The sequence below is a fragment of the Pelobates fuscus genome, chromosome 6 (genome assembly GCF_036172605.1).
Source record: "Pelobates fuscus isolate aPelFus1 chromosome 6, aPelFus1.pri, whole genome shotgun sequence".
NCBI lineage: Eukaryota > Metazoa > Chordata > Amphibia > Anura > Pelobatidae > Pelobates > Pelobates fuscus.
The window spans coordinates 265,594,636-265,622,454 of NC_086322.1; the positions used below are offsets into that span (position 1 = coordinate 265,594,636).

Consider the following 27,819-nt stretch of genomic DNA (forward strand, 5'->3'; position numbering starts at 1 on the left):
CACCCATACCCCCCACACACAGCAAACCCCCCACACAGCACAGCACCCCATGTGTATTTAGTACAGCACCCCCCACACACAGAGCCCCTATCCCCCACACAGCACAGCACCCGTACCACCACACAGCACCCCTACCCTCAAACACACAGCACCTCTACCTCACCATATACACAGCACCCCTACCCCCCACACACAGCACCCCTACCGCCCCCACACAGCAGCCCCTCCACACACACAGCACCCTTACCCCCCACACACAGCAAACCTACCCCCCCACAGCACCAGCCCCCCCACCCCACACAGCCCCCTCCCCACACACACATACAGTACTCCTCCCCCAGACAGCACCCCTCCCCCTCACACACACAGCACTTCTCACACACACACAGCACTCCACACCCTTACACAGCACTCCACACCCTTACACACAAACAACCCTCAATGCAGTGTGTGTGTGTGTTACGGTTACTCCCAGGCTAGCTGGAAGCTGGACCGCTTGGATAGTCTGGATCCCAGCTTGGAGAGAGAGAGACGCCACTTTAGCTTGACACCCAGAAGGATCCTGCAAATGTAGAACAATCCCACTAGCTATTGTACAGCTAGGATACTCTTTCCCCACAGAACGAGTCGAGGCTGCGATTTGAAGGTCAAACAGGAACTGGCTTTAATGACACACAGGGATTGATATTTATACAAACTCTCAGGTCCAGGGACAGCCCCCTCTGGACCTGATGGAATACATGGATAACACAAGGGATCAACCAATGAGAATACAGTGTATCATTTGAATTTGCTACTGCCCAGCTTGGAGATAATGAATCCAACGCTTAGGGTAATATCTCCAAGCGCCCAAAACCCACGTTTATTTTACACACAGAAAACAGATTAAAAATACATAACTAACATTTTAGTATATACTTCGGTACTTTCACCATTCATTTTGTAGCTCTGGTCTGTGTGTACTAGTTCACCGAATAGCGTCCCAAACTCACGAACCATATGCTGGATTTCGTCATGGTAAAGTCTGTTCGTATATTTGGTCGCAGGCTTGAGATTGCGGCCATGTTTTTGGGTGCAACAATAGGCAGCAGGACCTCGTGGAACTAATAACGGCCAGAGTTGTGCACGAATCCCCGCTCTCTGGCTGGATGTCGTCGCTGTTCGGGATACGAATTTAGCCTGCCGTGAAGGGGGCACTTAACCTGCGGTTAACCGCAACATTCCACATTCTCATTGAGGCCACACACCAGGTTGAAGGTGGTCCCCGTTCGTGACCCTTTCGGTAGTTTAACCATCGGGAGATAAGGCACGAACGGATATATCCTGGGGCCGTCAATTAGCCTGCGGTTAACCGCAAACCGCAACTCCCTGGGTGATCAATTGGTGGCACACTCTCCCAGCCGGGCAGATGACCGTTCGGTAGTTTGAGAGGTGACCGGGGTTAAGTGGCGGCACACGCCAGGAGCCGGGTGGTCTGTTTTCGTTTAACGAACCGGTGTATATAATCCATTCGGGAGAGGGGTGTAGAATTCAAGTACCGAAGCCATAGCATCACAAAAGAACCAACATAATCCGTGTTTGTAACAGTGTGTGTGTATTCAGCAGTCTGTATGTATTCAGCAGTCTGTGTGTGTGTGTGTATTCAGCAGACTGTGTGTGTGTTTGTGTGTATGTATTCAGCAGTTTGTGTGTACTCTCCATTCTGTATGTGTGTGTGTTTATTCAGCAGTCTGTATGTGTATTCAGCAGTGTGTATATTCAGCATTGTGTGTATTTAGCAGCCTGTGTACATATTAGCAGTCTGTGTGTACGTATTCATCAGACTGTGTGCGTGTATTCAGCGGACTGTGTGCGTGTATTCAGCAGACTGTGAGTATGTATTCAGCGGACTATGTGTATGTATTCAGCAGTCTGTCTGTGTGTGTATTTAGCAGTCTGTGTGTGAATTTGTTCAGCAGTCTGTGTGTATGTATTGCATTTGTTAGAGATACTAATCAATATAAGCTTAATTTAATCTATTGATAATATCATTATTTAAAATTTGTATAATTGGACTCTCTGTTGTTGTGTTCTTCTTTTAAAACAAAAGATGTTAATTAGTTCGGACTGTACGAGTATGAGTTGTTTTTTTTCTAAACTTAAGCTGCAGTATTCAGGTTTAATTGCTATGTTGGCACTTTGAGGAAAGAAAAGTTGTTGTGTATTGCGGTTTGGGCACTCGGGTTCAAAAAGTTTCGCCATCACTGTCCTAGGGGCTTGGACAGGGCCGGCCTTAGGCATTTAGACGCCCTGTGCGACAAATCTTCACAGCGCCCCCCCCACCCCCCGTCATCCATGTATGCTGTAATGTTTGTGTTGTCTGTGTATATGATAGTAGGTGTGATGACTGTGTGTGATATGTATGCTATGTGTGATATTTGTAATGGGTGTATTAACAGTGTGTGATATGCGTGTACTGGTTGTATGTGACACACACACACACACACACACACAGAGTCAGACGGCCATACACACACACAGGCAGACAGTCATACACACACACAGACACACAAAGGCAGACAGTCAATCATACACACAGACACAGACAGTAATACACACAGACACACACAGAGGCAGACAGTAATACACACAGACACACACAGTCATACACACAGACACACACACGCAGGCAGTCATACACACAGACAAACACGCAGACAGTCATACACACAGACACACACAGGCAGACAGTCATACACACACACACAGACACACACATGCAGATAGTCATACACACAGACACACAGAGGCAGACAGTCATACACACAGACACAGACAGTAATACACACAGACACACACAGAGGCAGACAGTAATACACACAGACACACACAGTCATACACAGACACACACAGAGGCAGACAGTCATACACACACACACAGACACACACAGGCAGACAGTCATACACACACACACACACACACACAGGCAGACAGTAATACACACAGACACACACAGTCATACACACAGACACACACAGAGGCAGACAGTCATACACACACACAGACACACACAGGCAGACAGTCATACACACACACACACACACACAGGCAGACAGTCATACACACACACACACACACAGGCAGACAGTCATACACACAGACACACAGAGGCAGACAGTCATACACACACACACAGACACACACAGGCAGACAGTCATACACACACACACACACAGACACACAGAGACAGACAGTCATACACACAGACACACAGAGGCAGACAGTCATACACACACACACACACACAGACAGTAATACACACAGGCAGAGAGTCACACTCACCTGACAATCCCACAGTTACCTGTGGAGTTCATGGTGGAGGCAGTGCAGCTCCTGGTGACTGTTTGGTGGGGAAGCAGGGACTCCTTCCCGCTTCCCCTGCAGCAGTTTTCCGGCGCTTTTAGCTCCGCCCCCGCCGCACGGTAAGCTCCGCCCCCGCTGCAAATTTGAAAAAAAAATGTTTTTATTTTTTTTTACATCCCGGCCGGCTGTGCGGCTGCACGGCGCCCCCTGCTACATGGCGCCCTGTGCGGCCGCACAGCTCACACACCCCTAAGGCCGGCCCTGGGCTTGGAAGTCTGCTGGTTTGTCCCCCTCTGTGATTTCTTCGTGCTTTTTTGTGATGTTGTTTGCACATTTGACAGTGTTTCCCTCAGGATTCGCCACTCGAAAACTGATGTCTGGGAAAGGTAAGTGCTTGTGTGCGGTTCCGGGTTCCAGAATTTGTCCTGTTTTTTCCTTTTGTGAATATTGTCCCCTCCACCCTGCATTTCCGAGCCCCCTTTTGGTTCACGAGGACGGAAGCTTTCTCTCCCACTTTCAATTCATTAGGGTGTTCCACTTAGGGCTTGAGTTCTTGGGTATTGATAGCAGGGAGTACAGGGGGGCATTTAATCTGTATCGGGGCTGCTACAGAGGGCTCTAGGCTTGGCATGCCGGCGCAGGTAGTTCAGAGAATTGGGAGGTGGGAGTCAGGGCGCTATGTTTCTAATGTTCGCCCTACCGGTCTCCTGAGTTGAATTTTCTCTCTGCAGGTCCTGTCCCCACTAGGGTTTGGATTATGGGACACTTCTATATCTATTGTGGCTGGAGGCATGCGGCGGTCCGGCCTGGAGGCAAGCTGTTGAGTTTTACGCCTTCCGAAGTGGAGGTTCAGTGGTTTAGCGCCAGAGGCATGAACTGTCTCGCCTCCTGGGGATTCCTACGGTCCTTGTCATCCATCTTGGGGGGAATGACCTGGGGACAATGCCTGTCTGGGATTTGGTGTCTGCCATTAGGTGGGACATGGCACGTATTTTAGTATTATTCCCTGATGTACGCCTAGTTTGGTCTGAGGTTATTGCTCTGTAATTTTTGTTAGCGAGCTCGTAATCAGGGTGCCATGGAACGCTGCCGTAGGAAACTGAACAGGAGGGTTTCTAAATTTGTTTTGGGTGTTCGGGGGATTCCGGGTTTGCCATTGAGAGTTTTGAGCAGGAAGCTGCCAATTTATTTTGGGGGCACGGGTGCAATTGACGGAGTTCAACCTGCAGGAAGCAATGGAACAGACCTTGTGTGGTTTGGGTGGGGTCCCCCACTAATTTTAGGCTTAAAACAGGGGGGTTGTGGCCGGGGGTGTGTCTTTGACAATTCAGTTTTGGGAGCTATGTCAATATGTGGAATGATGTGGTCAAGTTTCAGGTCTCAACCTCCCCTGCTCTAAAGGGTTAACTTTAGGTCACCTGCTTGGACGTGCCCACCGAGCAAGGAAAAGGTCGCTCTCGTGGTAAGAATTGGAATTAAAGGAATTTATGGGAGGTGAGAATATGTGGTTCATATGCACGTCATTATATTGGCAAGGACGTTTGGGTTATACTGTATGACACTATGTGTTTAGCTATATGCCAAGTTATGGTTATTTATGTATGATGTTTTGTTTAGACTAAGAACGGATAATGTTTAAAATAAACTATGGATGTGTTATGCTGTATTTTATTATATGTTATAATAAATGCTGTGGCCTGTTTCATCCAAATTACGTTGTCTGTCATTATTTGGGGGGGTCATTGGGATAGGTTTCTGTTCTGATTCTGCATCATGATTCCTCAGTACATACATACAAGGCCATGGGGAGATAGCGCAGCTAAGCGGACAATGGCACACGTATGAAAGTGGGATGAATGTGTGTAACTGGTTTTGTATATATTTTTAGGGTGGGGTTATGTGGTGTGTGATTTTGTGGTGGGATGGTCTTACCTCAGTTCCACTTGGGGTTCTGCCAGCAAACAGCTTCTCACCTGCCCGCTTCATTGTATATAGTCATGGTTAGCCAGGGGCGTGTCCTTGCCAATTCAGTTTTGGGTGGCTATGTCAATATGTGGAATGATGTGGTCAGGTTTCAGGTCACAAATTTCCCTGCTTTAAAGGGTTAACTTTAGGTTACCTGTTTGGACGTGCCCACCGAGCGAGGAAAAGGTCGGCTGGTGGTAAGCATTGGAAGGAAAGGAATTTATGGTCGAGGGGGGAGGTGAGAATATGTGGTGCATAGGCACATAGTCAGTATATTGGCAAGGACATTTGGGTTATACTGTATTGTGGTGGAATCTCGGTAAAAATAAGTAGGCCGAGATTACCACGTGGCATGTGTACGTGCATATGCTGACGTATCGATCAGTTGGTTGCACGAGGCAAGATACGATCAGTAGTGTATGGAGCATGTGCAAGAATACAGGATGTAGTATTCCCCTCCTCCATTGTGCTGGACAGGCCATGCGGTCAAGCAGGAAGTTAATTCTTATTTGTATTGATTGAGAATGTGCGGGTGGAGCTTAATATGGGAGGAGTTATATGCCTATATAAGGAGCCTGCACTATTGTCCGGGGCTCAGAACTTGCTGTATTTTGGTGACATTAGTCCCTCTGAGTCCCGATCGGTGATCCAATAAAGAATCTCTTCCTTCCTGAAGAAACCTGTGTCCATCTCTCTGTGCTTGGCTTCCGTCAGTTTCTCCGGTATCATTTGGTGCATTGGCCGGGAAGCTCATCGTTCAACGGTAGCTGAGAGGCAGAGGCGTGAGACGGTCTATCTTTGCACACGTTCTCTACGGCTGCACCCCTGAACTTCTGCGTGGACCTCCCTTCGTCTCGGCGCCACTGGTCTGTTGTCCAGGAGATCATCGGCCTCTACGTAAGAAGTGCTGGGGTGTCCCCGTCGATGAGTGTGAACTCAGGTTCAGGAACGAGGAGGTAAGACAACTGCTGTTTTAGACGGCAGACCCACTAGGGGTATACCGATTGTGCGGTAGGCCCAAAAGGGGTTTAAATCTGTGTATGGAATCTGCCCCCTCTGTCGGAGGGAAGGAGTGAAGGCGCACCGCTCAATCGAACGCTCTTTAGTAAGACCGTTTGATTTGGTTTGGAGTCAGGCGGGGTCCTGTGTAAATAGCCCTAGCCGGACACCGGTGTCTTGTCTAGACTAGCGTTCTAGGGTGTATCTTTTGTTCGCTAGGTCGGAGGGACCGGGAGACTAAGCGGCGTCTGTGTAAATTCGGTTCGCTAGATCTCAACCTATCTTGGCTAAGTGGGAAGGCGTGTAAATTTGGAACCCACTAGATTTTTGATAGAGTAAATAGACTAAGAGGGTTCTGTTGTAAATTCCGCCCTCTAGTTCGCTATATGTGGTGCTTGGGCAGTGTGGCTAACCAAAACGGGTGTACATAGTTTTAGGTAGTCCATTCAAGGTACTGGCCAATAGTTTAGTTGGGATTGTATATGTGTTAAAGATTGTTAGTAAAGTGTATATCTTGTTAGATAGCGCGAGCTCAGCCGTCTAGCGAGAGTGTTAATAGTGTGTTGCTGTATCATAGTGCACGGTACCATAACCCTGTATATTTACTGACACTGTATATAAGTACTAATCATTGTCGTCTAATTGCATGTTTAACACCATAACCACTAATAATTGTATTGTGACCTTAAATTGTGCTTTGACCTATGCTAACCGTACTGTAACCGCTATTTGTAAAAGACGATGTTACTGGGGTGTGTTATAGACGGGTAATTCATATATAGAGAATTATAGCGTGGGTGACTGTATAGTTTCGCCAAAGGGCATAATATTGATTATTCTAGTGACTGGTGTAACAGCTGTGTGTGTACGGGAATTCCCTGAGTGTTTATTGTGTTATTGTGTACGTTTCACTTGGTAACCGTACCACGTGGTGCTGTTGCCAGAGGAAACGGGTGTGACTGTTGAATAGAACGCGTGCATAGTATTCGTTGTCAACGACGTTCCATTGATAAGTATGGGCGCGTCGGAGTCAACGATTTTGGATCCCTTAGGTTGTATGGTAAAGCATTTTAAAAAGGGATTTAAAACATGTGATTTTGGGGTTAAAATGTCTCCTGTACGTTTGGTCACTTTGTGCACTAGGGAGTGGCCTATTTTGGTTGCGGCATGGCCGCCACGTGGTAGTTTGGATCCAACCCTGATACAGCGTGTACACGTGGCTGTGTCAGGTAGGCCTGAACTTTACGGACAGTTTCCATATATTGATTGTTGGAGACAGGCCGTAAACGACTCGCCAAAATGGATTCAGATATGCCACGAGGAGCAATGTCGCCTCATGGTGGCCAGGACTTGTTTGTCCACTAGGACTGTGGTTAGGCCCATTTTGGACACGCCCCCTGAGTCCGAGATCCCTTTGCCGCCCCCTTACTTCCCTATAGGAAGAGGTGACGCGAGTGCGAGTGAGATCCCCTCATTGCCCTCATCCACTTCCGCTTCCTCCTCCAGTACAGAATCCACCCCCCCTCGTATTAAACCTCCCCTTCCGGAACTAGAACCAACCCCCGTTAGATCTGAATATCCTGATTTGGCGCCACTTCAAACTTCCGGTCAAGCTTCTTCTAGCTCGGCTGGGAGTATTCTATTTACTAGCTATTCCCAAAATCAAGCTCCCACATCCTCATGCCTTATTTCCCCCCGACTGGAACCCATAACTGACGCCCCTTCACGTAGCCCTATACTAACCAGACAACTGACCGGTACCCAACAACTCAAACATTATCAGATGCCTCTTCGTCTGAATCCTGGGTCAGCCTATCTCGATGCCGCAGGTCAAATGGCACATGCTGACCCAGTCTTCGTATATGTCCCGTTCACGACTACCGATCTCTTGAATTGGAAGACCCACAATTCCTCGTACACTGAGAAACCACAAGCTATGACCGATCTGTTCACCTCGATAGTTCAGACACATAATCCGACATGGGCTGATTGCCAGCAGTTATTAATGACATTGTTTAATAATGAGGAAAGGACAAGGATTAACCAAGCGGCCATTAAAGCGCTAGAGGATAGAGCCCGTGCTTTAAATCAAGCCAATCCGGCAGCATGGGTCGCAACACATTACCCTAATACTGATCCCGATTGGAATGTTAATGGCGCAGATATGGTTCAACTCAAAGCCTATAGAGACGCTATAATTGCTGGCATGAAAGCCGGAGGGAAGAAAGCTATTAATATGTCGAAGACAGTTGAGGTGATTCAGAAAAGTGATGAAGCGCCCAGTGTCTTTTATGACCGATTATTGGAGGCATACCGCTTGTATACCCCCTTTAATCCGGAAGACGCTGATAATTCCCGAATGGTAAACTCCGCCTTTGTCAGCCAAGCTTACGGAGATATTAAGCGCAAGCTACAAAAGTTAGAAGGGTTTGCAGGAATGTCTATCACCCAACTAATGGAGGTAGCAAATAAAGTATACATGAACAGGGAAACAGAGACAAAGAAAGAGGAAGAGCGCAAGATGCGTAGAAAGGCAGATATGCTAGCGGTAGCAATCGCTGGCGTAGATAGACGGGGCCCAGATAGAGGCGATAGTAGATGGAATGAGGAACCCCTGAGTAGAAATCAGGGCGCATACTGTAGGGAAGAAGGGCATTGGAGAAGTGAGTGTCCACGAAGGGAACAGTATGAGAGAGACAGACCCAGGGCAGGTTATGGAAACTTTAGAGGCAGAGCGAGAGGTAGAGGAGGCCCCGGAGGGAGCAATGGTAATAGAGGAAGTAATGGGAACAGAGGAAGTGTAAGGGAAGACAGGTACTATCCAGCAGCGCAAAGGTCCCGCGATAGAGAAGGTAGGGACTTTGTAGGATTGGCTGACACGGTCATGGAGGACTATTGATACCGACCGGGCTCCATCCCCCTTGGTCGAGCGGAGCCTATGGTCGATGTATCAATAGGGGGAAAAAGGAGTGCGTTCATGATCGACACTGGTGCTGAACATTCGGTAGTGACTGACCTAGTTGCTCCTCCATCTGGAAGAACTATTACTGTAATAGGAGCAACTGGAAGAAGTGCTGCAAAACCGGTTCTTAAAAGTCGACTCTGTACATTGGGAGGCCATGTAGTAAAACATCAATTCCTTTATATGCCTGAATGTCCAGTCCAATTGCTGGGACGTGATATGCTATCCAAAATACAAGCGCAGATTACGTTCCTACCAAATGGAACAACATCCTTAAAGTTTAATGGACCTTCAGGTATTATGACATTATCCGTACCAAAGGAAGAAGAGTGGCGACTTTATACAGTGTTGACTAGCCAAAACCCTAGGAGTGATGAATCCTTATTCAATATACCAGGAGTTTGGGCAGAGAACAACCCACCAGGACTGGCCCGCAATATTCCACCTATTAAAATCGAACTAAAACTTGGGGTTTATCCAGTGAGCCTAAGACAATATCACATCCCGCAGAAGGCTAAGAAGAACATCCAATCTTATCTGGATAAGTTCATACGGTATGGTATCCTAAAATTCTGTACTTCCCCCTGGAACACCCCATTGCTGCCTGTTCAAAAGCCCGGTACAGATGAGTATCGACCTGTGCAGGACTTGAGAGCAGTCAATGATGCGGTTGTTAGTACACATCCAGTTGTGCCCAATCCATATAACCTGCTTGCTTTAATTGCGGGCGGGGCTACTTACTTTACAGTCCTAGACCTCAAAGATGCCTTCTTTTGCCTCCGAATTGCCGCAGAAAGCCAATGTATCTTTGCTTTCCAATGGGAAAACGCTGTGACGGGCTCAAAACGCCAAATGACCTGGACAAGACTGCCCCAAGGGTTTAAAAATTCACCTACCCTATTTGGGTCAGCTCTAAGTCAAGATCTACTGGATTTCGAGTCCATCCCAGGAGAGTGTGTATTGTTACAATATGTAGATGACTTGTTGATAGCAGCAGTTACAAAGGAAATATGTCAGCAAGCAACGCACGATCTACTACACATTCTCTGGAAGGCAGGATACAAGGTGTCTAGAAAGAAGGCTCAGTTGTGTTTGCCAACTGTCAAATATCTGGGATTCCATATCTCTGAAGGTCAAAGAATTATGGGGCCAGAGAGAAAAGAAGCTGTGTGCCAAATACCAATACCCAAAGGATAGAAGACAAGTGCGAGAATTCTTGGGGGCAGCAGGCTTCTGTAGGATATGGATTCCCAGCTACGCGATACTGGCAAAACCTCTGTATGCAGCTATCAAAGGTACAGAGCACGACCCCTTCTTATGGACTCAAGAACAGCAAACGGCATTTGAAGATGTGAAGAAGGCTTTGATGAGTGCCCCAGCATTAGGTCTACCTGATCACACACGACCATTCTACCTGTATGTACATGAGCAAAGAAGAATGGCTGTGGGAGTATTGACACAGTACTTGGGATCATGGCAAAGACCTGTTGCCTACATGTCTAAGCAACTGGATGCAGTGGCCAGTGGACTTCCACCTTGTCTAAGAGCCGTAGCTGCAGCCGCCCTGCTAGTAGCTGAAGCCGATAAACTCACTCTGGGTCAAGAACTTTATGTACGAGTCCCACATGCAGTACAGACGTTGCTGGATTACAAAGGAAATCATTGGTTTAGTAACAGCCGTATGACCAAGTATCAAGCAATGTTGTGTGAAAACCCAAGAGTGCATTTAGAGACTGTAAATACCTTAAATCCAGCTACCCTTTTGCCACAACCTACTGAAAGTCAACATGATTGTTTGGAAGTAATGGATGAAGTATTTTCAAGTAGACCAGATCTTCGTGATTTTCCCATCCAGAACCCCGATGTTCAATATTACACCGACGGCAGTAGTTATGTAAAAGAAGGGATCCGCTATGCAGGATATGGAGTAACAACGATAGACAAGGTGATAGAAGCTCGGCCACTGGCAAAAGGAACATCAGCACAAAAGGCAGAATTGATAGCACTGACAAGAGCGTTACATTTGGCTGAAGGTTTAAGAGTGAACATCTACACGGACTCCAAGTATGCGTTTTTAACCACTCATGCCCACGGAGCTTTGTATAAAGAAAGATGACTATTGAATTCAGAAGGCAAAGAAATCAAGTACGCAGCTGAAATCCTACAACTATTGGAAGCAGTGTGGGAGCCGAAAGAAGTCGGTATTATACATTGTCGAGCGCATCTGAGAGGAGATGGTGATGTAACCAAAGGAAATCGGATGGCAGATAGTGCAGCTAAGCGTGCCGCTGAATCAGGAAGACAGGAATATGTGGGGCATATAGCTGCTCTTATACCAACTCCACTGTCTCAATGGACTCCAGTTTATACAGCTCAAGAAGAGGAGTGGTTAAAGACTGAACCTGGAAAGTATTTGGAGAACAAATGGTATCAGTTAGAAGATGGAAGAATAGTCATTCCAGCATCACTAGCGGTAGAAATTGTCCAAAACTATCACAACGGGACACATTCTGGGAGAGACAGCACAGAAGAATCTCTCAGAAAACATTTCTACATACCAAGATTGTCTAACTTGACTCAGGCCATTGTACGAAGATGTGTAACGTGTGCTAAAAATAATGCAAGGCAAGGACCAGTAAAGCCACCAGGAGTCCAGTTTATGGGGGGACTCCCCATGTTCGATTTACAAATTGACTATACAGTAATGCCTAAATCTGGTGGACATCGCTACCTACTGGTAGTTGTGTGCACCTATTCAGGCTGGGTAGAAGCATGTCCTACTCGTACGGAGAAAGCAGGAGAAGTTGTGAGATTCCTGCTACGAGAAATAATACCCCGATATGGACTACCCTGCTCTATAGGATCGGACAATGGTCCAGCTTTTGTTCATCAGTGCCTACAACAACTGACTCATATGCTTGGTATAAAGTGGAGGCTTCATACGGCATATAGACCCCAGAGTTCTGGTAAGGTAGAGAGAATGAATAGAACTATTAAGAATCAGTTGGCTAAAATGTGTCAGGAAACCCAACTTAAGTGGAACGTTCTCTTGCCCATAGCTCTATTGCGAATCCGCAGTACACCTACCAGAAGGATGGGCCTCTCTCCTTTTGAAATCATGTATGGGCGACCACCTCCCGTACTTGGTAACTTAAGGGGGGATTTGAGTCAGTTGGGAGAAGGAATTACCCGGCAGCAGGTTGTAGAGTTGGGTAAGACTATGGAGGAGGTACAGAAATGGGTACAAGATAGATTACCTGTGAATATTTATCCCCCAGTTCATAGTTACCACCCAGGAGACCAAGAGTGGATTAAAGAGTGGAATAATGTACCGTTAGGGCCAAAGTGGAGAGGTCCTTATGTTGTTCTTTTGTCTACCCCTACAGCGATAAAAGTAGCCGAAGTGACTCCGTGGATACATCACTCCAGGGTTAAACCAGCAGCAGTCGATTCTTGGCAAGCTACAGCAGATCCAGAGAATCCCTGCAAGATCCGGTTAAAGCGCACGACTCAGTCGGAGTGACGAGGAACCTTGTGGATTACAAATTTTATTGTTTCAGAGATTTGGTAAGTGAGTGTTTAGACGGCCATAATAAAGCCTGTCCGCTCACCAACGAGTGTATAAGTCAGGAAAAGTCTCGAAGGGACCCCTGTGAAGACGAGCAGAACTCCATTCCCTGCAGCCCTTACATCCTGGAAGCTGAGGTGCCTTCGCACGGACGAAGACTGAGGATGACGACGAAAGATGTGTTTCTGATAATGTTTTTATATGTGTATTTTTATATTCAGGAAGGTAGAGGTACCGACACTCCAAGCTGTGAGGTATGCATTAAGACTACAAGAACAGGTAACCATATTTCCCAAACCCTAATTTGGCATTCGCAATACGAGTGTAAAGGAGATGTATCAAGATGTAGATACTTAAATATAGAATATAGTGTGTGCCATTTAGGAGTAGGAGAACCTAAGTGCTTCAGTCCAGAGTATCAACCTCGTACAATTTGGTTGACTCTCAGGAATGGAGATCCTCAGGGGACCCTAATTAATAAGACGGTATTAGAATCCGTACATTCTTCGGGTGTTCTGCTATTTGATGCGTGTAAGGCGATATCAGGTGGTAGGAAGCCGTGGAATGTATGTGGGGATCTTAGATGGGAGAGGACGTATGGGTCTAACGATAAATATATTTGTCCCAGTAGTAAAAATAAGTATGTGAGTCCTAGATGCCCAAATAGAGATTATAACTTTTGCCCATATTGGTCTTGTGTGGAGTGGGCAACTTGGGGACAGACAGTAGACAAGGACATGATTGCGACTAAGTTGCCTACCAGTCCATATTGTAAGTCTATGGAATGCAATCCAGTCCATATACTTATAAATAACCCCGACAAGTTCTTAGATAAATGTGGTAATTTATTTGGGTTTCAAATATATGGGACGGGTTTAGATCCTGGGACAGTATTGTTTATAGGGATAGAGACTGATACGGTATCCTCCCAGACTCATCAAGTATACCATTCCTTTTATGAAGAGATGAGCATAGATAATAAGATCCCCCATAATGCTAAAAACCTGTTTATTGATTTAGCTGAAAGTATTGCCGGTAGTCTTAATGTTACCAACTGCTATGTGTGTGGAGGTACTAACATGGGAGACCAATGGCCTTGGGAAGCAAAGGAGGTAATGTCCGGTTCTGAGGCAGTTGACCAATTAATATCTACACAAGCCGATTATCATATGAGTGTTAGAGGTAAATCTGAGTGGAGATTAAAGACCTCCATCATAGGTTATGTTTGCATAGCAAGGAAAGGAATGATGTATAATACTTCTGTAGGATAATTAACTTGTCTAGGGCAAAAAGCTTATGATGATGATACAAAGAATACAACTTGGTGGTCGGCTTCAAAAGTCTCAGAACCATCTAACCCGTTTGCAAGATACGCCAATTTAAAGGATGTATGGTTTGATTTATCCATCACATCTAACTGGAGAGCCCCAGCAAATTTGTACTGGATCTGTGGTAAGAAAGCCTATTCGGAGTTGCCACAGGACTGGGAAGGGGCATGTGTGTTGGGTATGCTCAAACCATCCTTCTTCTTGTTACCTATCGAAACAGGTGAGACTTTAGGTGTTAAAGTGTATGATGTGAATCATAGGAAGAAAAGAGGACCCATAGAGATAGGCGCCTGGGAAGATGATGAATGGCCTCCCCAGCGTATTATAGATTACTATGGGCCAGCCACGTGGGCAGAGGATGGTACCTTTGGTTATAGAACCCCAATTTATATGCTCAACCGTATTATAAGATTACAGGCAGTGGTTGAGATCATTACTAACGAGACATCACAAGCGCTCAATCTTCTAGCGAAGCACAATACCAGGATGAGGACAGCAGTATACCAAAATAGATTAGCCTTGGATTACCTTTTGGCAGTAGAGGGAGGTGTATGTGGGAAGTTCAACCTGAGCAATTGCTGTCTTCAAATAGATGACGAAGGGCAAGCAATAGCTGAGCTTACTAGCCATATGGTTAAACTAGCGCATGTGCCTACTCAGGTATGGAAAGGGTACAATCCAAGTAGTTGGTTTGGTAGCTGGTATGAGTGGTTTGGAGGGCTTAAGGCAGTGGTAGGTGGAGCCCTACTAATTTTAATGTTATGTCTACTCCTGCCGTGTCTTATACCCTTAGTAGTTAGGTCTGTGCAAAGCCTGATAGAAAATATAGCAGAGAGGAAGGCTGCTGCACAGATAATGGCAATTTATAAATATAAGGCTCTAGATCAGGGAGAACCAATGCAGGAAGATGAGTGTTGAAGATTCACATCATAAGATAAGTCTGGTCTGGTTCATAGTAACTTGCGGTTAAGTGATGCCTCAAGTAATTGTGAAATATCAAGAGGCATCAAAGGGGGGAATGTGGTGGAATCTCGGTAAAAATAAATTTAGTAGGCCGAGATTACCACGTGGCATGTGTACGTGCATATGCTGACGTATCGATCAGTTGGTTGCACGAGGCAAGATACGATCAGTAGTGTACGGAGCATGTGCAAGAATACAGGATGTAGTATTCCCCTCCTCCATTGTGCTGGACAGGCCATGCGGTCAAGCAGGAAGTTAATTCTTATTTGTATTGATTGGTCAAGAGAATGTGCGGGTGGAGCTTAATATGGGAGGAGTTATATGCCTATATAAGGAGCCTGCACTATTGTCCGGGGCTCAGAACTTGCTGTATTTTGGTGACATTAGTCCCTCTGAGTCCCGATCGGTGATCCAATAAAGAATCTCTTCCTTCCTGAAGAAACCTGTGTCCATCTCTCTGTGCTTGGCTTCCGTCAGTTTCTCCGGTATCAGTATGACACTATTTGTTAAGCTGTATGCTAAGTTATGGTTATTTATGTATGACAGTCATAGGCGTGCGCAGCCTATTGCATTAGGGTGTGCACCCTAAAGCACAAACACACGGCGCATGTGTATATATGTAATATATATTTTTATATATATATATATATATATATACATACATACATACACACATATACACACACACACATACACTGCTGTGTATGTGTGTGCTGCTCGTGTGCTGTGTGAGGGTGGTTTGAGGGTGCTGGTAGTGTGCTATGTGGGTGAGGGTGTTTGTGTGTGTGTTTGTTAGGGTCCTGTTACTGTGCTGTGTGAGGGTGCTGTGTGTGTGAGGGTGCTGTTTGTGTGATGTGTGCGTGTGATGGTGCCGTTTGTGTGATGTGTGTGGGTGTCGTGTATTTGTGAGGGTGCTGTTTGTGTGTGTTTGTGAGGGTGCTGTTAGTGTGCTGTGTGTGAGGGTGTTGTGTGTTTGTGAGGGTGCGGTTAGTGTACTGTGTGTGTGAGCGTGCAGGCTGTATGTTTGGAGGGATTGTGGAGGTGGGGGCAGATTAGTAAATATCCCCCCTCCCTACCTTATATAGGGAGGGGGGATCCTTGCTGCCATGTGCCATCCCTGGTGGTCCAGTGGAGAGTGAACTCTAGCCTGCGGGGCTAGAGTTAACTCTCACGAGATCTGAGTGTTGCCGTGGCAATGCTCAGATCTCGTGAGAGGAACCTGGCGGAGCTGCTGTCTAGAGCTCCCCGGGTCCTCTACTGCCTCCCTCCATGTTGCTGTGGGCTGGTGAGGTAGATCTTTGATCTCCCCGCCAGCCCATGGAGGCTTAGAGCAGAGCCGGCACTCAGATAGCGCCGACTCTGCGTGAGCCGACAGGGGAGATCTGGAGATCTCCGATGAAGTCCTGGGGAATAAAGTGTGGGAACTCTTTTCCCACCTCCCAAAAAAAAATAATATACACGTGTGTGTGTGTGTGTGTGTGTGTGTATATATATATATGCGTGCACACACAGACTGACACATACACAGATACACATATATACGCGTGCACACACACACATTCACAGACACCCACACACCCATACACACACACACTCACAGACACACACACACATTCAGACACACACACTCTCAGACACACACCTACATTTACAGACACACTTACAGACACACATACATACATTCACAGACACACTCACTCACAGACACACAGACACATATACACATTCACTCACAGACACATACACACAGACACACAGACACACACACATTCACAGACACACTCACTCACAGACATATACACACAGACACACACATACATTCACAGACACAATCACTCACAGAAACATACACACAGACACACACACACACATACATACATTCACAGACACAATCACTCACAGACACATACACACAGACACACACACACATACATACATTCACAGACACAATCACTCACAGACACAGACACACACATACATTCACAGACACACTCACTCACAGACACATACACACAGACACACACACACACATACATACATTCACAGACACAATCACTCACAGACACATACATACAAATTATTATTTTTTAATTAAAAAAAGTCGACCCAGCCTCCCTACCTGGAGTGCTGGCGTGGACTTGTCCCTGGGGTCCAGTGGGTCGGTCAAGCGCCGGTCTCCACTCAGCCGCGGTGAGAGAGCTGTGTGCTCTCTGCTCCCTCTCGCCGCGCGGGCTGTCTGTTGTAGCTGGGAGCCGGAATATGACGTCATATTCCGGCTCCCAGCATCAGCAAACAGCGCGCGGCGAGAGGAAACAGAGAGCACACAGCTCTCTCACCGCGGCTGAGTGGAGACCGGCGCTTGACCGACCCCAATGACAGGGGGAACATAGGGTGAGGAAGGGGGAGCTGAGTGCCTGCAGGAACAGCGTTCCTGCTCAAATAAAAGTGCAGGAACGCTGTTCCTGCAGGACTCAATACATAGGCGTGCCACGGGGATTAGGGTGTGCCCAGGCACACCCGGCACACCCCGTGCGCACGCCTATGATGACAGTTTGTTTATATTAAGAAAAGATAATGCTTAAAATAAATTATGAATGTGTTTTGCAGTATTTTATTATATGTTATAATAAATGCTGTGGCCTGTTTCATCCAAATTACGTTGTCTGTCATTGTGGAGGTATACCCTCCTGAAGATGGGTTTCTACGTCCTGTGGTCGCCCATTCCTAATTGTGATCGCTCCTGAGTGATTATAGCTGCCAGTGATTATAGGTATTACTGAAGGGGTAACCGCAGTATCACCCAAACAGGAGCCCAGACTTAGTGAAGGGTGAAGAAGAACTTTTTATTCCCAGCCAAATGGCTCACATTTATACAGAATCTGGTTCAGTAGACACTCCCCAAAACACGCCCATAAACACACCCACAAAATGCATTGTCATCGTGACTCAGCAAAAACAGTAACAAATATGCAAAGCCATAAAAACACATATTTCCCACATAGGAACCCCCGCAGTCTATACATCCCCAGCCTTGATCTGAGCGCCCAACATATCCAAAAAGTGCTCAGATCCCACGAACAGAGCCGAAACGCCACTGTGTGAAAGTTCTAACCGGCAGCACATATGGTCCTATGCCCAAAACAGTTCCAGGGCATTTTGTGCTTTTGGCTGGTCAACTTCGTTTGTTCCATGAGAAAGAAATACTGAATGCACACTCTGGCTTTTTGGTAGCGTTTGTTCATAAGAACCATACAAACAAACCTACCAAATGGCGCACTCCGGACGTGTGTGGGGAAGGAGCAGGCGTTCGTCCAAGTTCAGCGGTGTTCAGGAGTTTCAGTGTCCAATTTTAGTTCCATGCAATCGACGTCCAAACACTGCTGCCTGCATTATCTCGAACAAGATGGCCGCCACACAGTTCCCACGCATTCCTGCATACGAACGGCGGCCACCCAGCCGCACAATTAAAACCCACACTAATAGAACTGTCAGGAGAGGTTAACAAGAGTCAATAAGCTAAGAGGTGGTCCGCAGTCTTTCAATAGCCTTTTAGCATGCCCCATAGTCCTGAGGCAGGGGGCTAGCAAGCAGGCTTCTCCAGGAGTTCATGGCAAGGGCAAGTTCACCACAGTCATTATTTAGGGGGGTAAGTGGGATAGGTTTCTGTTCTTATTCTGCATCACGATTCCCCACTATGTACATACATGACTTTAGGTACCCAGTTGTCTGGCAAAGTAAAAACAAACATACTAGGAGAATACTTCTTTGTCAACCCCCTGACCCATATATTATTTGGCAGTGGGACCAAGTTTCTCGGTAGGCATGCATCATAAACTTCAGGCTTGTAAAAATTAAACTTAAAATAAAAAACTTAAAATAAAACTTAAAATAAAAAAAATTATGTTCTTACTTCAGTCCGAGCTTCAACAAGTCCACCATCCTGCGAGACAGTAGCAGAACTGAGGATTAAAGAACTCGGTTTAGAAAGTGAGAGTCACATTGAAGTGTTGCAATATGGATGTTCCCATCTCCTCAGGTCAGGAGATAATTTATCCTTTGACTCGTGGGCTCTAACCATTCAAGGAAGAACATATAAATACCAAAGACAATCATGTACGAACACAATGCTTCAACCTGCAACTATAAAAAAACAAAAAGCAGACAAAACCATAGAAAACTAAATCTTGACAGTATGCCATTTTATTGTGTTATTAGAAACAAACAACAACATACAGAAAAAAAAAAGAAAAAAAAAAAAAGAAGAAGAAAAGTATCAAAACCATAACTATAACAAGGGATTTACATTAGCAGGTAGTTGCTCCATAGTATGGAATTTGGATGTCGTTGCAGACTTGACAGTGGGCATTGTTCATCGAATTGTATGTATTGGGATCACACACTACTGCAAAAACATGAACAGAACAACAAGAAAACAGTGACGAGTATGTATTCACAGAATAGCACATGATGAGAAATAATTTATGGTAATCATTCCTGTTAGGGCAACATAAAGCAAGTGGTCAATGCTCTTATTTTAGGATCTATCAATACTTTACTAGCTGGATGTATATTCTGTGTTTTATGGTTTGTGTATAATACTGCTTTTTAAAGGGAAACATTGAAAATCTCATGTAACGTAAGTTAACCTCTTTAACATGATATAGTCTAACATTTTGTTTAAATGTTTAGTAAATATCTAGTTATATCTAGTTATTGAAATCACAATCAGATACAATCCTGGCATTGCAAAAGCACACTTTAGTTGTGTTTAGCTTATTGACATGCCAGAGTATGTAACAATGACTGACAGGGAAACAAGATGGAAGCACTCAAATCCTGGTTGTAGATAAATACAGCAGTGTGGATTTTTGCATTTCATTTTTCAAATCTCGTGAACATGTATTTGACAAACATAAGGGAAAAGAAAACAGATTGAAACTTCTGTGAAGTGAGGTTTTCCCTTTAAGAAATAGACAGGTACAGCAATCTAAATCTGTTCTCAGCAGAACCATCTGCTCTTTGTAACCTCACTTACACACAGGGCCGGACTGGCCCACCGGGATACCGGGAAATTTCCCGGTGGGCCGTCGGCAACTGGGGCCGGGGTGACCTGCGGCCGCAGGGAGAACTTGAAAGGCGGCCGCAGGGGAAGCTTTTCATGAGGCCGGGAGCAGGCTCTTCTGGGGGAGCAGGCTGTTCTGTCTCTGCTCCCCCTCCCTCGCGCGCAGCTTAATGAGACCGGAGCCGGAATATGACGTCATATTCCGGCTCCGGTCTTTCTAGCGCGCGAGGGAGGGGGAGCAGAGACAGAACAGCCTGCTCCCCCAGAAGAGCCTGCTCCCGGCCTCATGAAAAGCTTCCCCTGCGGCCGCCTTTCAAGTTCTCCCTGCAGCCGCCAGCACAGCTACCAGTCTGCCCACCCACAGGCAGAGGCGTACTACTTCAATAAAATGTAAGTAGTCATTTTATGTGATGGGGCTAAATTAATTAAAGGGGGGGTGGATAATGGATTAATTAAAGAATTAAAGGGGAGGGAGGTTTAATTAAGGGGAGGTGTATTAATTAAGGGGGGGGTGTATTAATTAAGGGGGGAGTGAGTATTAATTAAGGGGGGTGTATTAATTAAGGAGGGTGTATTAATTAAGGGGGGAGTGAGTATTAATTAAGGGGGTGTATTAATTAAGGGGGAGTGAGTAGTAATTAAGGGGTGTGTGTTAATTAAGGGGGGTGTATTAATTAAGGGGGGAGTGAGTAGTAATTAAGGGGGGTGTGTTAATTAAGGGGGTGTATTAATTAAGGGGGGTGTATTAATTAAGGGGGGTGTGGATTAATTAAGGGGGGAGTGAGTATTACTTAAGGGGGGTGTATTAATTAAGGGGGTGTGGATTAATTAAGGGGGGAGTGAGTATTAATTAAGGGGGTGTATTAATTAAGGGTGTGTTAATTAAGGGGGGTGTATTCATTAAGTGGGTGTATTAATTAAGGGGGAGTGAGTATTAATTAAGGGGGGTGTATTAATTAAGGGGGTGTATTAATTAAGGGGGAGTGAGTATTAATTAAGGGGGGTGTATTAATTAGGGGGGGGTGGATTAATTAAGGGGGGAGTGAGTATTAATTAAGGGGGGTGTATTAATTAATTAAGGCGGGAGTGAGTATTAATTAAGGGGGGTGTGGATTAATTAAGGGGGTGTATTAATTAAGGGGGGTGTGTATTAATTAAGGGGGGTGTATTAATTAAGGGGGGAGTGAGTATTAATTAAGTGTGGTGTATTAAGGGGGAGTGAGGATTAATTAAGGGGTGAGTGGATTAATTAAGGGGGATGTATTAATTAAGGGGGGTGTATTAATGGGGGTGTGGGTTAATTAAGGGGGGTCTATTAATTAAGGGGGAGTGAGGATTAATTAAGGGGTGAGTGGATTAATTAAGGGGGATGTATTAATTAAGGGGGTGTGGATTAATTAAGGGGTGTGTGGATTAATTAAGGGGGGTGTATTAAGGGGGAGTGAGGATTAATTAAGGGGGTGTAATAATTAAGGGGTGTGTGGATTAATTAAGGGGGGTGTATTAATTAAGGGGTGTGTTGATTAATTAAGGGGGTGTATTAATTAAGGGGGAGTGAGGATTAATTAAGGGGGGTGTATTAATTAAGGGGGGTGAGGATTTATTAAGGGGGGTGTATTAATTAAGGGGTGTGTGGATTAATTAAAGGGGGCTGTGGATTAAAGAATTAAAGGGGGAGGTTTACATAATGGGGGTGCAGTTGATTAAGGGGGTTGCAGTATTCTATTTTTTTAAGGGAGGATGTGCACTGCAGATTTTTGTTTTTTTGTTAAGGGGGTGTGCAGGGTTTTTATAAGGGGGTGTGCAGGTTTTTGTTATTAAGAGGGGTTGTGCACGTTTTTGTTTTTTATTAAGGGGGTGTGCAGGGTTTTTTATTAAGGGGGTGTGCAGGATTTTTATGTGTAGGGAGTGTCTGAAATTTATGTGATCGGGGTGCAGTGTTTTTATATGAAGGGCGAGACAAGGGGCTTTGTAGAAAGGGGCAGGGCAGGAGTTTTCTAGAAGGTTCTCACCAGCCCCTTTCTACAAAAGCACTGGTCTCCCCCCTTCTACAAAACTGGCGCATTTTAAAAATTTTACAAGCAGTTTACAAATTTGTGCAATAAATATTATTGAAAACATTGAAAAAATATGTGGGTGTTTTCTTACATTTTTATTAGGGGGGGGGGGGGGTTGCCACACTCAGGGTCCGCCCCGGGTGCCAAATGCTCTAGGTACGCCCCTGCCCACAGGTACTAAAAAATATGTATGTCAGTGGAAGTGTGTGTGTCTGTCATGGTGTGTGTGTATGTGTCTGTGTCATGCTGCGTGTGTATGTGTCTGTGTCATGCTGCGTGTGTGTGTGTCTGTATCATGCTGTGTGTATGTGTGTCTGTCTGTCTGTGTCATGCTGTGTGTCTGTCTGTCTGTGTTACGCTGTGTGTGTGTCTGTGTTACGCTGTGTGTGTGTCTGTGTTACGCTGTGTGTGTGTCTGTGTTACGCTGTGTGTGTGTCTGTGTTACGCTGTGTGTGTGTCTGTCTGTGTTACGCTGTGTGTGTGTGTCTGTATGTGTCATGCTGTGTGTCTGTCTGTGTCACGGTGTGTCTGTATCATGGTGTGTGTCTGTCATGGTGTGTGTGTGTGTGTCAGTCGTGGTGTGTGTGTGTGTGTGTGTGTGTGTCAGTCGTGGTGTCTGTGTGTGTTTTTAAAAATAGTGTTTTACTCACCTTTTTTTTTTTTTCCAACGTCGTGCTGGTCTCTGCCTCTATGACTGAGATCATCAAGCTTGATGATCTCAGCCAATCCGCACTGACACAGGAAGCGCCTCTAGTGACCGTCTGAGTGTCTGTCACTAGAGGTGTCACTAGGAAGCAATGTAAACACTGCCTTTTCTCTGCAAAGTCAGTGTTTACATTCAAAAGCCTGCAGGGACAGGCTATAGACACCAGAACCACTACATTAAGCTGTGTGTGTGTGCGCCTGCTAGTGAGCTTGCTTGCATGTGTATGTGTGTGTGTGTGTGTGCCTGCTAGTGAGTGAGCTTGTGTTTTTATGTCAATGAGCTTATGTATATTAGTGAAATTGTTTGTCTATGAGGCTGTGTATCAATGAGCTTGTGTGTGTCAGTGAGATTGTCTGTGTCTGCATGTGAGTATGCTTACTGTATAATTAAATGTTTTACTCTGAAAGGACCAATATATTATATTAGAAAAAGCAATATATATATATATATATATATATTGCGACAATATATGGCGCAATGACTTATGGGGCTGGCATAATTTTTTTTTCCAGGGCTGCTTTGTATCCCCAGTCCGGCCCTGCTTACACATCATCAAAGTAGCATTCTCTCCCGTGAATGAAAAAATGCAGAAAGAAATATCTATTGCTAGATTGCTCATGTAATCTACATGTTCCCTAATGTTTGCATTTAGGTGATTTGCCTTTTTTTTTTTGCAACAAGTAAGAAATTGCTGCCAGAAAATGGAAAGGTTTAAGAGGAGGTGATCAATATTTTACCACTCACTTCGAAGAAACAAAGCCACACACACAATTAAGTGCAACATCCAAAATGGATCTCAGCAATTTATGCTTGTATCTAAGCATCATGGAAAATTTTGTCAAGAATAATTTGATGTTAGATGCATGTTAAGAATGTAATATATCTATAGACATACACACACACACACACACACAGACACACACAAACACCATTACATATACACATGCATTGCATTGCCTCTATATTTCATTGCTTAACCCCTTAAGGACCAAACATCTGGAATAAAAGGGAATCATGACGTGTCACACACGTCATGTGTCCTTAAGGGGTTAAAGGGATACTATAAGTGCCAGGAATACAAAGCTGTATTCCTGGCACTATAGCTCCCTCTGCCTCACCCCTACCTCGTGCCCCACTTGCCGCTGTATATAAAGGTTTAAAAACCCTCTATTTACTTATCTTATCCCAACGCTGATGTCCCTCGGCGCTTGGTCGCAGCTCCACCTTCTCTGTCCCGCGACGAGCAGGTCGCTAGTGCACATGTGCGGCAAATGCCATATGTGCATTAGACCTCCCCATAGAAAAGCATTAAATCAATGCTATCCTATGGGGAACAATGTCCTTATTTCAAAAGCCTTATTGAAATCTAGGTAAGCAATGTCTACTGCACCACCCTTATCTATTATTTTAGTTACCCAATCAAAAAAATAAAGAAGATTAGTTTGGCATGATCTCTGAAGTAAACCCATGTTGTCTCTGATCTTGAAATCCATGTGATTTGCATAGTGCACAAAGTCAGCTTTACCTTAACTAATTTATTTATCAGCCAGTCCACACAAGTTTTGTTCCCCTAGATCCCTCTTAAGTTTTCATACTTAAGCAAAAGCATGTGCAGAGCAGTAAATGTTTTTATTTTTTTATTTTATTTTTTAATCAATGGGTCTATTTCATGAGCATGGGCCTGGAGCTGGAGCTCCATCAGCCCCTATGTTAATCCGGGCCTGGTTGAAGGTACAGGTGTATGCAATCTGGCTTCAACACATCATCAAGCTTAGTGTGCTTGCATTATACAGTATTTCTATCCTACTTAGATTTCTTGGCCACACTTGTCAATCTTCCTCCTTGTTCAGATGAGCGAATTATGATATCAACTTAGTTGAAAGGCGAACAATTTAATATTTATATTTTATTTTTTACATGGATAAAAAATATTTTAACCATTAATTTTTACAGTGGTCAGACTCCTCGGCCGTGCAAGGATAAAATATAAATCTTTTTTTCTATGAGAAATGCAAAGTCAGTCAATTATCTAACATGCTAGTAGCACTGAATTATACAATGAATATAAGTATTTACAGTATAACTTGATTTTAGCTTGCGTAGAACGCCCAATTTCCACTGCCAGTGAGAGAAATTGCAGTGAAATCAAACAGGCTCAGTCTCCTTTTTCCTCCTCCAGTCTGAGCAACATACTATTGTCATTACTGTGCTAAGCCAATATGTCTGAAAAAGAGAAGATTACATTATTCCTCCAGGCAGTATAATTGATTCAAACCCTGAATGCGTGACCGAGGAGACGATAAGGCAGAAGTTATTTCCTGCAGTTTCACTAGCCCTTAATACTTTGTCATCAAAGGCAGGAGAACTGGCAGATGATGGCAGGGGAAACGAAAGCTGGAGGGGCATAAAACCCACTTTGTTCTAAATGGTAAACAAATGTTTTGGTGACTTCTTCTGGTGATGTATCAGGTCTCCTGACTTGAATCTCGAGGTTAATAAAGTTTTGCTGATAAAAGATGATATATGAGTTGCTTCCCAATTTTTTTTCTATTTTTTTTTTTGTCCATCGATATGTGTGAAAAATGTATATCATGCATGGAAAATGAACAGTTTTATTATATAGCAGCTTTATGAATGACAGGCTGTGAAGATAATTTCATGAAGAATGCTTGGTAAGAGTCTTGATATTATTGGATGCCCATAAATAGGCATGAATAATGATACGGACTGATGAGGTGATGATAGAACTTTGAAGCCAATAATGTAAATGGAACTATTGAAGCAATGTAATGCAAATTGAAGTGAAGATGGTAAATAAAATTGATGAGATGCAAGGTTGAGGCAAAATCACAATCACTAGCAAGAATATTTATGGGCAAAGGTTTATAGCTGAGCCCCCTGTTTACAATCTGGGGCCTTACTTTTTTTTTAGTTCCTCAGTTGCTGATCATGGTTTGAGGATAAAATAGTAATTCAGCTTTCTTTAGGTAACTGGTGAGGCAAGGGCACGTGTGGGTGGCAAAAACAGCAGGATATGCTTTATGGACCCTTTCACACATACAGACTGAAGTCCATCCAAAAAACAGCCCTATAGCATGACCTAAGGCCTAAGTACAACTCTAAAGTGTTCTAGAAAGTATTACATGAACATATATATATATATATATATATATATATATATTTGTGTTAAGAGCTCATGATAGTACAGAAGAAACAAACACTGATAAGTGTAGGATGGTATTAAACGAGCAAGTCGGTTGTGGTGTGCCGGAACCGACGATGAGGTAGGCCTGTAAATAAAGAGGGCCCACCAAGAAGAAATGTAATAGAAAAAGAGTTAATAATGAGGAGTGGGTGGGAGGGTGATGCAGCGCTGACCTCGAACGGTATGGAGCCAGGTAAGGGGTGTCCCTTAAGTAGGTAAGAGATGTGTCATACGCCCCTCCCACAATTACAGGCCAAAAGGCCTTAATACTTGTGTTAAGGGCTCATGATAGTACAGAAGAAACAAACACTGATAAGTGTAGGATGGTATTAAAAGAGCAAGTCGGTTGTGGTGTGCCGGAACCGACGATGAGGTAGGCCTGTAAATAAAGAGGGCCCACCAAGAAGAAATGTAATAGAAAAAGAGTTAATAATGAGGAGTGGGTGGGAGGGTGATGCAGCGCTGACCTCGAACGGTATGGAGCAAGGTAAGGGGTGTCCCTTAAGTAGGTAAGAGATGTGTCATACGCCCCTCCCACAATTACAGGCCAAAAGGCCTTAATACTTGTGTTAAGGGCTCATGATAGTACAGAAGAAACAAACACTGATAAGTGTAGGATGGTATTAAAAGAGCAAGTCGGTTGTGGTGTGCCGGAACCGACGATGAGGTAGGCCTGTAAATAAAGAGGGCAAAAGTAGAAAATCAAATGTATTACATACCAGCAATATACATACTTTTAACCAGACATGTCTTGAAAGGCATTTCTTACTTCTTTTACCGGGTTAGGTATGTATCTAGAGTAAGCAGATGATTTCCAGCACCCTAGTGACTTGATAACATGTACTGGAATGTTTGCACTGGATGCTGTGGAGGCCGCTCCTATGTGGAAGGAGTGGCCCGAATAGTTAGCTGATTTGAGGCCCAGCTGTGTAAGTAAAGACCTGACATGTGTCATAAAGGTGGTGGTAGTGAGTACCGAACCTTGTAGACGGAAAAGTGGTTGAGATGGTGGTGCGTTTATATGCTGGGTATATGAGTCCAGTAGTTTGACGGGGCACCACCTGTTGTGAGTAGGATAGTATTTAACCTCTACTGGAGGTGCATGTTGATTGGTTTTGGAGTGAGGCAGAGTCAAGATATAATAGTCCATGTGTTTTGTTAAGTGTGAATGAAGTAGGATGTAAGTGGACTGTGTTGTGTTGATGGCGGTAAATTCTCTTGGTCTCAAAAAACCATAAAAAGCTACGTATATAGCGGTTTTAATGACGAGATTTGTGTTGTTGGCAAAGGGTTTTAAATCTAGTAAGCTGGATAAGTCCTTAAAAATATGGAAGTCTATAGGTAGCCTCTGGGCCGTACATGGGGGTTCGGATCTCTGAATACCCCTAAGGATGTTCTTAATTTGGTAGGAGGACATGAAACTTGAGTTGTTTGGTTGTAAAGTTAGCATGTGATGTTGGACGCCTGTTAGATATAGTTTGATTGTGTTGTATGATAGTTTGAGTTTGAGGTGGCAAAAAGAAGCAAAGCCCAACAAGGACGTCATGATGAAAGGTTGTAAGATGTTGTGTTCCAACAGGAATCTTTTAAAAAAAATGAAAGCCCCTGTCGTAAGTTTTCCGGGTATTGGTAGATAGTGCTAATTGGGACAATGTCCTGCT

At 44.7% G+C, this 27,819-nt stretch overlaps 1 protein-coding gene across 1 annotated transcript in view; it reads right to left on the minus strand.

The window, feature by feature from the left end:
- Window positions 1-19,432: 19,432 nt before the first annotated feature.
- The window catches only part of ZPBP2 (zona pellucida binding protein 2), a 125,053-nt gene continuing 116,666 nt past the window's right edge, over window positions 19,433-27,819 (minus strand). The window contains exon 7 of the mRNA XM_063425860.1: window positions 19,433-19,530. Coding sequence (XP_063281930.1) covers window positions 19,433-19,530 — 98 coding nt within the window. The remainder of the gene's footprint in view (window positions 19,531-27,819) is intronic.